This window comes from Varroa jacobsoni, unplaced genomic scaffold, assembly GCF_002532875.2.
Source record: "Varroa jacobsoni isolate VJ856 unplaced genomic scaffold, vjacob_1.0 scaffold_940, whole genome shotgun sequence".
Taxonomy (NCBI): domain Eukaryota; kingdom Metazoa; phylum Arthropoda; class Arachnida; order Mesostigmata; family Varroidae; genus Varroa; species Varroa jacobsoni.
In genome coordinates, this window is record NW_019213842.1 from 1 (window position 1) to 13,975 (window position 13,975).

At 45.5% G+C, this 13,975-nt stretch overlaps 1 protein-coding gene across 2 annotated transcripts in view; it reads right to left on the reverse strand.

Annotated features, from left to right (window-relative positions):
• Positions 1-218: 218 nt before the first annotated feature.
• Positions 219-13,975, reverse strand: part of mtgo (miles to go) — a 68,494-nt gene continuing 54,737 nt past the window's right edge. For both annotated transcript variants that reach the window (XM_022841599.2, XM_022841598.2), the window contains exons 5-16: positions 10,722-11,177; positions 9,031-9,243; positions 7,947-8,531; positions 7,082-7,304; positions 6,692-6,856; positions 6,395-6,570; positions 4,924-6,064; positions 4,253-4,610; positions 3,758-4,133; positions 3,284-3,648; positions 2,278-3,093; positions 219-2,049 (exon numbers count right to left, since the gene is read on the reverse strand). In XM_022841599.2, the coding sequence (XP_022697334.1) occupies positions 1,896-2,049; positions 2,278-3,093; positions 3,284-3,648; positions 3,758-4,133; positions 4,253-4,610; positions 4,924-6,064; positions 6,395-6,570; positions 6,692-6,856; positions 7,082-7,304; positions 7,947-8,531; positions 9,031-9,243; positions 10,722-11,177 (5,028 nt within the window). In that variant the 3' untranslated portion in view covers positions 219-1,895. The remainder of the gene's footprint in view (positions 2,050-2,277; positions 3,094-3,283; positions 3,649-3,757; positions 4,134-4,252; positions 4,611-4,923; positions 6,065-6,394; positions 6,571-6,691; positions 6,857-7,081; positions 7,305-7,946; positions 8,532-9,030; positions 9,244-10,721; positions 11,178-13,975) is intronic.

Here is a 13,975-nt window from a genome sequence, read left to right on the forward strand (position 1 = left end):
AGAACACTTATAAGACCCGAACGTGGTCCGAACAATGAGTTATCGACTTTCGCGCATTAGGCCGCATTAGACTTCTACCGGCGTTCTTCTTCGCGTACAGCCGGTTTTGTTTCATGCAGGTTGTAATTTCATATAGTAACTCTAATTGTTATATAATGACTTCTCCTGAGTAGCTCCTGAACTGTTTGAGTACTCCATCTCGTGCGTCGTTCTTATCCATATATATATGTATGTATATATATATATATATGTATGTATATATATATATATATGTATGTATGCTGCTTCCGTAACTGTTAATATTGTGGCTCACGTTTTTTTATAGCGTCTCGTATATCCCGCCGCATCTACTTTCTAGTTAACCTTCGTCATGCCTATCTTTACAGGGAATCTTGCTACAAGAAGCGTTTTGGATAGGTTTGCAAGCAAAAAACCTTCTTCAGATATTTTCTGTTTGAGGTGTTTCTGGCAGATAATCCTGCGAAAGGCAATGTTACAATCAATTGTGCAACATGCCTCTCTGCAAGGTTTTCTGCAAGAAATCCTCTTATAGGCTTAATTGTGAAGTTCCGCGGGGCGTCCTGATATGAGACTTTCTGATGACTCCTTTAGAAGACACTTTTTCATACGCGCTTGCAAACCCTCTCAGGACAGGACAATCCTGCTAGAAAATTTTCCGCAGGAAATACTAGTGCTTTAATTTGCTGTTTTTTTTTCGTTTGCTACCGCCATATCTCTTATTCCTGACTGAGCTGAGAATTCTTCGTGAAATGTCGGTATCAGCGCGCTACGAAGGGATTTCCTTGAGAGCCGCTGGGTTACGCGTTTATTGTCCATAAACTGCGCATTTAGTTCATATTTTCTTTCAATGGAACTTTCTCTCTATATCAGTTTGGCCTTCTAGGATTTGTTCTTGACATCATCATCATCATATGGTTCATTCCTACCACCTTGTGCTTCACTCTTCGCTTTCGATGCGAAGAAAATCGGCGACCACGAGGCACACACCTCTCGACCTACCACTATGAAATGTCCCGGGCGCTACCTAAGGTTTTTTTTATTTTTTAATATGATATATCGCCCTCGATTCAGACAACCATACAACTAATAGGTCAGAGGCTCACGTTAACGTTTCGTTGCCTGCTTTCATTAGTTTCTGCTAATTAGAACGAACTGCAACAGAGCGAGTCACTGTTCAAAATTTCAATGGCTTTAATGCAGTCCTGCCATTTGCTTTTCGTATATCGTAATCATACGCTCTTGCATGGAGATCCATTGCACTTTTTGCGAGAACACTTGTAGCGTGTTCACGTGGTGCGTCCTCACTTCTGTCATCGTTGCCTATTGTGCTGCACAGACATTCACCGGGTTTCCATATGGGCTCTCTCCCTAATACATACAGAAAGCATACGATCGACTTCCCATCTGACCATGTTCTATTTTCATTTGCTTCTAGTAACGTTTTCACTAATTCACCCTTCGGCTTCGTTCGATCCGTCTACGCTCTTAACCAGTTTCGATTTTGTACAGCTATCGGGCATGTTGCAGCACCTTTCAATATATGGTCGGTACATTCAGTCAACGCTATGATTCACTCCTAGCAATTCAGTTATTTATATGCAAGGTTCCGTTTGTCTACTGTTTCCCTATAATCGACAGTGTCACTGCTTTATAACAGCAGCACGCCAACGTTGCTGGATTCTATTATATTTTTGGACCATTGAAACCTCTAAGACTGTAACTGTTTTTACAGGTTTAGTAAGTTCATTCATTCGTTGAACGGCGTTTTGATGAGCTGCGAAAAATGTTCACCTCTTCTACTTGTGCTACAGTTTTCAACGCAAGATATCATCATACGTTCAGTTGGATTATCCTCTCAGCGATGATGATCCACTCTAACTTGAAACGTGGACGAATTTCTCCAGTAGGAAAGCGACCAGAATAGCAGCAAGCGCGAAGCCCAGCACAAAAATGGCTGCCCAATGGTGATCTCCCAGCTGGCCAATAGCCCGCGGGGTTTTTGCTGGCTCGACGGCGGCCGACTGCACGCTAAAATGATGAACATGAAAACACATGGTTACAATGTTTTCTGAATATGTATGTGCGGTACAGGTAAAATCTGGTAACGTTTTATAGAATATGACGGTTAGTATAATGTATATTGTGGTACTAGCTCTATCACCAATCGTTGTTATACGTATGTATGTATGTATGTATGCATGATACGTGCAACCTTATGCAGGGACGTTTAAATTAATGGCAGATCCTGAAACAAACCTGTTGCGTCTGAATTGCTGCGGCTGCGGCGCCTGATGCTGGTGTCCTTGTTGATGTTGACCATGGCCGTGACCGTAACCATGACTACCGCCGCTACCGTGATAATGATGGTGTTGTTGCGCGCCGACGACCGATGCCAGATCGGCCACAGCCTGCGGTCTGGCCGCCTTCGGTAACGCCTTGGCCCTCGCGGCTCTGCCTACCAGCGGTACGGGCTGGCAGTATGGGCTTTTAATATTCGTGTCAACGTCGATGAGCCGTAGCTGCGCCAATCGAACGAAGCGCAGCTCGTCCGCACCACCAGTGAATGCACTGGGCGCAACCGAGATGCGCGTTCGCTCCTCGCTGCCACGGTAGATTTCCGTCCAGGTTAATGGGCGTTCACTGGCGCCCATGGAAGATATGGCCATCGCGTCGTTTCCATTGTTGCCACTACTTGGTCCCGCCCCAACGCTTCCGCCCGCACTGGACCCACCATTGCCGCCACTGGCACCCAGGCCCGATCCGACAGTGGCAGCCCTAGGCGTCTGTTGGTGTTCGCCCAACTCGAGTAGGAATTGACAAGGTTCGGCAAACTTCCATAGTGAAGTGGCAGCTGCCCAGTCGACAATAAACTCGCCTTCGCCTGAGACTTTCTCGACGCGCGGAGCGGGTGGAGCCGCGGGCGGGGCGAAACACGTCGAGAACGATACAAGTTGCGACCAATCACCCTCCGAGTCGAGGTTCGAGGCGCGAATCCGGAAGGCGTAATTCGAGTTTTCTTTAAGTCTGACGACCTTGAACGATGTTACGGGGCCTTGATACAGAAGAGTCGCTCTGAAAAGAAGCATATACACTTTATTGTATTCTCATGTCATAGGGTAGCCAGGCCTAGGTGGCTGGAAGCAAGAAAGAGCTTCACAGGTCAAAATAAAACCGTATTGTCTACCATTTTACGTATGTGTAATAATATATCGGCAAAAATTGGGATATGAAATAGTTACAAAATGGTAAGTATGTCTTTTACCCATTGGCAGTAACCATCTCTAATGAATACTGGATAAACTTGTGATCTCTGCCATCACGGCCATTGTCCTTTGCTGTTTTGTGAGGACTTCGTGGTCCGGTCTCTTCTGCGCGCCACACCAGTTTGAGGAAGTTGTGCCCGACGATGGAACACTCAAGCAATGGGGGAGGTGGAGGTTCGCAATGTGTCGTCAGTTTAAGGCTAGTTCCAGCAGCTGAGAAGCCTACTCGGTTGACGGCTCTCACTTTCACCCTGTAATTGGTTTCCGGCTCAAGAGGGCTCACGACGTAGCTCAATTTATCCTCTTCAAGCTCATCCTCGTCATCGCTTTCGTCACCACTAGGCGCCTGTCTCTCAGGCATCTCCTACAATTAAATGATACTAAATAATTATTGATTTGCCACAATCATCCAATATTGTCATGGGTGCCGACTTGACAAATACATTTTTCCTGTTAATTCTTACGAGTGTTACCTTGATGAGTGATAAGCCTGTCGTTCCCTTGCTGGTGGACACGTCGATGATGTATCGTTCAACGCGCGCACCTCCATCGGTTAAAGGCGGCGACCAGCGAATAACGGCCGAAGTGTGGCCAACGTGAACGAGCTGAGGTGCGGCTGGAGCAGCCGGAACTGCAGCGGGGGTGCAACACGTCAGCAACGATGACCACGCAGATAGGCCCACGCTGTTGGCAGCAGCCACTCGAAAGTTCTGCGTCGTGTTCGGACTGAGACCGCGCATCTCGAACAAGGTGCCCTCACCACGGCTTACCTCAGTGAAACCGTAATTTTCCGACTTTAAGGCGTAATCCGTCATATCCATTGAACCTTCTCTGTGTTCCACAACGTAACTGCAATCGAAGCACAATTAATTTATGTTACATATTTTCTACAAACGCTATCTGAAATATACACGATATCCTTACGTCACTGTGTCATAACCATATCTGATTAGAAAAGTGATTCTTACCAAGTGACTTGAGCTCCGCCATCATTAGAGGGGGCATCCCATGCAAGGACAACGATACCTCCACTGTTTGACTCGATACGTGCATTATTGATCGACCCTGGACAACCAGGTCCGCTTTCTGTTGATAGCACCTCTGACCACGGTCCAGGCCCAGCCGCATTAAAGGCGCGAACTTTTATACGATAGCGTGATCCAGGTATAAGGCCCGACACTTGGGCTTCTTGTTCGGGCCCTTTATAGCCAATGAGCCAGGGCGAATCTCCATTCTCCAAGGGGGTTTGTGACTGCGAGACGTCAAGGCGCGGAGAACCGCGTAGTGTGCGCTCAGGTGATGGCGATGGAGTCGGCTCCTCGGAGTCTGTTACCCAGTAACGATTGTAGTCATGAATATATTAGTTAAGCATACTGTGGTAAATTCCCTTGACATTATTTCTCTGTCGACGTGGTTCTTTAAGAAATAATTCTATCATTTCAATACAAAGAAAGCTAAATGATTAATAGTATCGATCGGAGCTGCACTTTAAGAGCCGTTTTGACATTACGCTATATTCTATAAGCTAGATAGCTAGCTAGGTTACGATTACACCTGAAGAAAATCGTTTTTAGAAAAATGTACCCTATAGAAGAATCATATTCTACCGTCCATCTGAATGAAACCATTCATGACTTACCAGCACGGCTGTCCTGTTTGCACAGCTTCAGTTCATACTGGTAAACTGCACCTCCACCATCGTTGTCCGGGGCGTTCCAACGCACCTTCATCCAATGTGATTTTGGTTTTCCCTGAAGCGTTGGTCGGCCACACTGTCCAGGACACTCACAAGGGGTGCATACGCAGCTCGGCTCCGAGTAAGCGCTTTGCCCTGCTTCGCTATAGCAGAACACACGGAACCGATACGTGCTTCCCGGCTGAAGATTGCCCACGAGAGTACGATGCTCGGTGCCGGTGTACACGAGCTGGAACTCAGACGGCGGCTGGGAGCCTTGCTGGTTACGGGCTACTGGACACATCTCCAGACAATAGCCTTGAACTGGTGCACCACCAGAATCGCCCGGTGGTGACCAGCTAAGGACGCATTGACGTGGTGTCACTTTGCTTGTGGGTGATGGCCGACCAGGTTTTCCTGGAACTTCGGGGCGGGTTTCATAAGTTCCGACGTTGCTAAAGACCGACGTACCGTCTTCGTTTTGTGCATTCAGCTTGAAGCAGTACTTGGTGCTGCGACAAAGATCGCTGGCACGGTACTGACTCTCTTTGCCGTTATAAATCGCCACGAATCCATGTGCCGCGCCGTCCTGCATCATGTATAAGCCATATGTCTCGTTGTTTCGTGCATCCCAACGCAGTTCAATGAAGTCGCTGCCCAAACGGACGAGCTGAGGTGGATCTGGACGCGGCGGGGCAGCCCCACACGTTGAATAGCAGACAGGCTGTGAGAGTTCCGAGTTGCCGACAGAGTTAACGGCACCAACTCTAAACTGGTACGTCGTATTCTGTGCTAACCGCGATACTTTGAAGTTCTTGTTTGGACCCCGATACACTTCAAGTTGCTCCTCCTGGCGCTCCTGGGAGTCACCATGAGGTTCCTCGGAAGAGTCCTGCGCAGCGGCGTCAGCAGCCGACGAAACCGATAGCTTGAGTTCAGTCATAAACAGCACGTACTCCGTAATCTTGGCACCGTTGTCTGAAGTTGATAGCCATTTAAGTTCGAGACTGTTCTTGGTGCGCGATACGAGCTTCGGCGGTAGTGGTGTGCTGGGTTCGCATTTGAGCGTTTCGAATACACATGGCGTTGAGGGCGTACCCTTTATCTGCAGCGAATGTTGCAAACCAAAACTAACTGAGGAAATCTGCAGAAGAGCTAAATTTCAGGGATTCCGAATTCGCGTTAACGGTTGTTTTAGAGCATCAGAGAAAAGACCAAAGGTGCGGACAATCATCGATATTTGGGAGACAGCTAACCTACCCGTGCATGAACTACATTTGGCCGTAAAAGCAATAATAGCAGTGTACGTTACAGTCACGCCTAACTACACGGTGCTAGGAACACATACGTACGATTAGCATACACTGTTGATAATATATACATACGTTTATCTGTGAGTCCTAACTATGATTTGGTACTTGTGCATAATGCATACCTTATCCGACACAGCCTGTACAGCGACCTGATATTCGGTAGCTGGAGTCAGCCCCTCCAGTCGAAACTCTCGAACTCGTCCTGCGGCCACCTGCCGAACTCTTTCCCGTTCCCGTGCTCCAGCATTATTCTTTTCACCGGGTGCCAATGACACGTACAACTCGTAAGAAAGCTCCGCTAAAAATCCACAATTAAAATAGAGGTAACCTGTTTGGTAAAGCCTAGGTTAATAAAGGACAGCAGCATTATTGTAATGCTTTTGTATAACATCGTATGGTTAAATTCGATCGGAACTTACGTATGACGGCTGCCACATTTATGGCATTGAAGTTATGCTGTCCCATACGGCTGCTGGTTGGGTCGGGAGGATTCCAGGTGACAAGCACGCTTCGAGCATGTACGTGCACTGCCTCTGGGGCGGTTACACACGTCAACAGCTCACGTAACTCCATTTCAGCGCTCACTGAACAACATTCATACAAGATGGCAATCTTAACTCTCTTGAGCATGCGTTTAAGCTTCTGTTCGCTACTCTTCATGTGTATCAAATTGCTTGGACCAAGTTTCTGGCTAGCCCATAGTGCTTACATGAATCACGACAACTACCGATAATTTTTTATGCACACCAACTAATTCCACATTTGTTTCAGTATATCGTAATTATTATTATTCATTTAATCGAACGAACCCTTGGAATTGCCTTTTTTGTTGGCCTGATTGCTGCTGCTGCTGCTCTCGGAAACCGACGAAGTGTCATCGCCGACCCCTCCAACGCTTTGTCCCTGCGCTCCCTGGCCACCTGCCACTCTGCCTTTGTGGCCACCAGCCGCACCTCCTTTACAGCCTCCGCGAACAGCTTCCTTTTCCAGCTGACCGCCACTTCCGCTCAATATCACAGAGTTTGCCATTAACTGGAATAAATCATACTCAGCAATCATTGAAAACTGCTTGTTTGCCTGCTTGTTATGTATAACGTTTTGATAATATTGGGCTGGGCAAGCCGGTCCAAATAGCTCCCTTTGGTTACCGGCAAACACCGCAGGAGTGTTTGTTATCTCATTTTTTTTTTACCAGTTCTAGGTCAATCAATGTTGCATAGTTTGAATGGTTACTGATCACTTGCAGGTCCTCGTCGAGCGGAACTTTATCTTCCCTCGGACATATCGTTAAGCATAACTTTTTTCGATAAGTAGATTGTTTTTTTCGAATAAGTTGTAAACTTCTACCTTTTCGAAGGTGAATTTATATGCAAACAGAAGAAGGTAAGAATGGAAAAAAATATTTTTGTATGTGTTTGGAAAACACCAATAGCAAGTGAAATAATAACTTGTGACACCGAAGCACCGCCCAGTGCGAGAGGTGACGAAGTGCAACAGAAAATACTCATAGACATAGAAAATTAGATGTGTATTTTGATTTGGTTGGCCGATTTGGTTGATTAGCTGTGTACATAAGAACATCTTGATCAGTAATTAGAAAAAACATTTAAAAAATGATCGCGGACTTCAACTGTTCGCGCAGTGATTTCGCGGTGTTGGCGCTCTTTCACTCACCGAGTTCCGATTACCGTCGGTTGATGCAATTGTTCCATGTCCGATCGTTGTCGACGTTGTTAACGACAACGTCGACGAAGAAGACTGTCTTCCGCTAAGGTTATTGTTGTTGTTGGTCATCATACTGCTGCCGCCACTGCTGCCGCCGCCGCCGCCGCCGCCGCTGCTGCTGCTGCTGCTGCTGCTGCTGCTGCCGCTGCCGCCGCTGCTGCTGTTACTATGGTTACTAGCTTTATTGTTATAGCTACCGCTAATTGTCCCCGTAGTGGCTAGCGGCGCCATCGCCGCTGTTGACATCTGTTGTTGATGGTGATGATGGGCATGGTGGTGATGGCCATTGTTACCGCCAGCCGCACTGTTGCTATGGCAGGTTAAAGTTACATTGTGTGGATGCTGTACTTGATTCGTTGAGTTGTTTTCAGATGCACTGATACCGGTGCCGCCATTGCACTTATTGTTTCTACTAGTCGTAGTGTCGTTATTGTTGTTGTTTGTGTCGTCTTTCTGTCCACGGCTGTTAAAACCTCCGAGTGTGGCTCCACCGGACGAAGTATGTGTGCGTGATTCGAGCTTCTTTCGGAGTTTCTACAAAATAACATAGATAACGTTGAGCATGGCCTTCGAGAACTGATTCAAAGTGAACCATTTAAATCGTATTACCTTGACTAACAGTACCCTTACAGTAGCCGATAGACAGTCTTAGTGACCTCTATGATTTAGTTGTGGAAGACACGGTTCTTCGTAACAAGTAAAGATCAGAAACTTCTTAAAACATAGGGCAGTTCCAGCTTCTAAATAAAAATTATGCGTTTTAAAACAGCATACATATAACTGTAGGGGTTGTTTGCACATTGATGAACGGCTTTAAGGCGGCTCAAGATAACCGTAATAATAATAATACAGTCTGATTTGAGTTAGGATCGTCTTCAGTAATATTTAATTATTGAAAATAATAAGCTTCTAATACACACACACTAATAAATGTCAAGCACAGATGGCAACAGCCTTCATTCATTACGTGGCAGGTCGGCTGATCGATCTTTGTTGAATCTTCGTAAAAATCGTTGTTCTATATAAAACTAACCATATACTGACGATGACTACGTTCGTCGCCGAAGTTTGGCGCTGGACGAGCATATCTGGTAGGACCTTGCTGACCATGGTGTATCATGCCCGACTGACGAAGACCGTCATCGTGTCCGTATGGGCCCCCATGGGGACTGGATCCACCGCGGCTTCCTCGATCCCGATTGCCAATGCCAACTCCACCCCCATTGACCATTATCATTCCACCATCCTGGAACAGTAGTAGTAAAGCCGTCGTCAAATGCTTGGAAACATCGATCAAATGCCACTTGCGCTAGTATTGCGCCTACTGCGCAATTCCCAACACGTTTTCCGTGTAGTAATACTTATTACGTAGTCAGAGCCTGTGAAAAGCCTGAAAGTTTGAAGATTTTTATACTATAACATCCACAACATTGCTGAGTCGAAACACCAACTAACTATTGTCATTGCATCAATGATTAAACATCATGAAATGTGTCCGCGAAAACTGGTTACCGAAATCTCATTTACTCATTCACCCATGTAAACCATCAACCTCCGTTCATGTGTCTAACACCTTCAGCAAGGGTTTACTAGAAGAAAATGTCAAAGCTTTTTCGCATTTTAAGTAACGAGGGTCACACACAATGGCTAAGCCAGATAACACATGGTAAATGAACCATACCGACCTCTTAAGACACAATACATCGTCTGCGTCGTCTCAAGGATGTTACACACAGAACTTGTGTCCTACTTCCTAAATAAAATAGATACTTCAATAGGCTATAAAGGAACGTTCGTCGACAAATCAAAACCTACTATAATAATATAGATGTGAGTTGAATGACGTGGGGTAAGCTACGAACACAATACGGCACCTTGATGCAATAGATGGACCCATGGTCTATTGCGAGTTCTAAGAGCAAAAGGAACTATTGAAGCTAACTGATAACGACCCATCTGTGAACGCCTGCAAGTCGCGAAGGTAACGACCTAGCTAACTGGTCCTTCCTACCTACCTACCTACCTACCGTCGCCATCACTGCCACAATTGTGAAAGCGTATCATTCCACGGTCGCACTATGTCTGTGTTTGTCTATCCGAGTTTGACGGTATGGATAGCTTGGAACGAGCGGTGATTTTTTCGTGTGGTTGCCTGGTAAACGCACTATGGTGACTTGCAATAGATTTGAGAACCGCTTGTGTATTGGCCATGTGTCATGTCAGCTAGCTAGATTAAACCATGTAAGTTGATAGACGAAAGACTGGCGAAGGTAAGGAGGATCCAGTTAAATCTACGTAGCAACTACGGAACGTTCTACGGCTAATCCTGTTGTTTGTCATTGTGAAAAGACTAAATAACAGTCCAAACGTTCGATAGGTTACGATACAACAGCTGTGTAACAATGGCCGACGACATGCTCAGAAAGCACTACTGATACAAACAGAAATACATACGTATTTATATATGGACCTTAAAATACTCAATTATATTCTCAGGTCTATTTCCTACATGAATGGATTATTCGGGGATTTGATACGACTACATAGGCCACACACGCACAACAGCATTGATATAAGTGAGCGTGAATTATGAACGCAGTGTGATGCAGACGCAGATTTTATCTGTTGGTCCGCAGCTCCTTTTATAGTGACGTCCTGTACTATGGTGCAAACTTTAATTTACCTTGCAATTTACCTTCGGGGATGTCCGTGCTGTTAACTTACCTGCGGTGGGTGAAGCGAATTGCTGTCGCTCTGATGTTGTAGATGTTGAATGTGTTGCTGCTGTTGCCTTTGAGGAAGTCGGCCCCCCGAGGTAATGTGATGCGGATGTTGACCTCCGTCCCAACGATGACTTCCTTGTTGTCCCTGTTGGAGGCCCAACTGGCCCTGGCCACCGCCTTTTGGCAATATCGGCGACGGCTGGCTGGCCGAATGACTGAGTGCAGCCTGCGTCGGAGTCTGCAAGAGGGGACTCTGCCGCTGCTGCAAACCTGTCGTGCCACCGCTATTAGTTGTTGCTGCAGCTGGCGACGGAACCTGTGTCGAGGTCGGGGATGGGCCTTGCGATTGCACCTGCTGTGGTTGCTGAGAGCTTTGTTGGGCTGTTTGCTGTTGAGGCTCGATAGCAGCACAGATTACGGAAGAGGCGCCGCTTCCTCCGGACGACGCCGAGCTCGCCTGTACAACAACAACGGAAGCGGCAGCAAAAAAAGATGAAGCCAATGGTTACATCTTCAGGAAAATAAATCTCGTACCTAATCAGATAACAGTGAGTTGAATGATCCGATATGTAACTACACAGCCCAGCAATCATCTTTAAAAAAACGTTACTGTACAGCTAAACAAGGGTGTTACCTATAGTGTTTTTATATGCATCTCGTTTAGGGTTTATGTATATGCAAGGCGAAAGGGTTCGAGTATGCGTTTCGGAAAGTACGAGTGACTAATGATTATTTATAATTCGTTGCCATGGGTAATACTGCGCTATTCTAACTAATGCCAAGTCGAGGTTTGTAGATCTGATTATTACACCTATCACATGCAGGTACACGCTGATTTATGGCGCGTATGGAATCAATGCGATAGTGACATTTACTTTAAAAACGTCATGTGTTAGTCACATGATTATTACAATGAAGCAGGACATAAAATATCCTCTCGCTAGTTCGCTAGCCCACCAGTAGCTAGTTTTTGCTTGACGGCCTCAAATTACCTATAGAGATTGCTGCTATGGCAGATAACGTTTGTAATTAATTGCTAGAAATCTTCGTCGAAAACCAACGGCGTCCGGAGGCAAATACGTAAACAGCGAAACATGAAATATTGAAGTTCAAGTCTGGGGCATTCTAGCTACAATCCGCGTCTTAATCCATGTGGTAAGAAATGACAAACAACGGGTAACTTACTGTGGTTGATTCGAAGTTGCCAAAGACAGGCGGCGTGTGTCTAATTTACTGCGTGTGTATATCATTTTAGAACGTTTCCTATCGTTGAGCATATTCAATTCAAAGGACTGCCACTCTAATGTTAAGTAACTCGATTAGCTCTACATAAAAATCCTTGATGGCGTGAATGTGTTTCAGGGATGATGTTTTTTGCAATGGACAATTTCCATAAAATATTCGATGATGTCTCGGGTGGCCTAAAATTTCTTATATAGTTGTGTAAGTGCATTCAAGGACGGTTATATGATGTGATATTTCTCTAAACAGCAACATGTTTAGCCTTACAAGTAGCAACTTCTCGTTAATTGCAACCGTCCGTAACAATACGCGTCAACAACGAGTGCCATTAAGAATGAGCTTTTAATATCTCACGGTTTCTTCCTCTGTTTCGATAAGACTACACAGTTAAGTCCCGAAATGGATAACGAACCATACGTACGCCCATGAAACAATGCGCTGATACAGCAAACGATCCATAATACCGCCCCCATTTCTTTCGAATAGAGCAATATTTGACAGAGGCCTCAAAATAAACTTGCTCAGCTATTTTAAAAGCTATGTCTGTTTGCCGCCGCCGCCGCCGCCACAACATAAATGTGTTGATGCGCATGCGTATATAACGGTTGCTTTGCATAAATAGAGCAAATAGAATTAGAAAATTAATACTTCGAATTGTGTAGGATCTTTCACGTTACCGCGCAACTTTTCATGTTGCATGGACATGCTGGACCATGTGAGCTAAAGGGCACTAACTATCTTCAGAGAACGTTAGAGTACTAGGCGACTAGAGTTTCGAACCGTCACTTTCAGATTAAAATGCAAATACGGTAACTTAACTATCGATGATACCAAATCAATTGGCGACAGGAAAGCTCTGGGGCGCAACATATCTGCCTTTTGTTAACTACAAAACCATTCAGCTTGTCTGCAGGTACGTTTGCAGGCGCTCGTCTCACACGATACCATGTATCGACTGCATAGCTCGGCCAACAGGACAACTAGACCGCAGTTCATAACTGGGCCGGAAGTTGCATTAGATTAGGAACCGTGGCTACGGATAGCAGAGGCTGCACGAGAGTGCCGCTTGAATAGCCAACTTCTTTAAGTAACCTAAATTCACTGGGTTAGCATATCGACTTTTTGCTGGATTTACAGCAAATTTTCCCCTTAAAGTGAGCCGCGAGACAGGGCATAAAACTGGATTTCTGCTATTTGTCTTCATCATTATGCATGTTCGACCATTCCACTAGTTTGTATAGACTTCGACATTGAAGGGCAGCAAGAGGTGGCGCTGCTGTACATTTACCACCTGGAAGGTACCGCTCAAGGTCTGCGTTTTTCAAGCAGAATTTTTTCAATCCAACGTCTGCAACACGACTGTTCATCCAGCGTTACGTCACATGAGTTCAGTATGGATAATAATATTGATATATTTGAGTGCCGTTAACGCCGATAAAACGTGCTCTGATTTTTTTTCAAGGAAACTATGATACTTTTGTGGATGGCTAAGCAACAAGTGAGGGCCGCTTGTGAAGCCAAATTGAAGTAGACTGCATAACAAGTCATTAATACGTAGCTCTGAGCTGTGACGTCACAGAATTAACCGCTCCATGTGAAGAATGTTGTCATAGCTGCGCTGACTATTATCAGGGATCGCTGCTCAAAGCTCCGCCTACGGCCTCTACTACACGATCTGTATGCATAGAAAAGCATATCGTACAAACGTAAGTGTTCTTGAACCGATACTTACGGTTGCCACTCAGATACGAGGAAAAACAACGTGCTTTGCCTACGGCAACCTCTAAACGCTCGTAGACGTAAATTTTGTTGACGAAAGGTTCGAATATCGTTGGCACCAGCCTTATTGTTTTCGATACTTTTCCACACTGCAAACCTAAAAGCAAGATTCTGACTTCAAAAAAAAAGTGTTTTTTAAATTTGGTCACTTCACATTGTCGACAGGCGGAAATATGGCCTTTTTGTTGGATTTACAGCAAGTTTTCCCCTTAAAGTGGGCAGCGCTATATCATT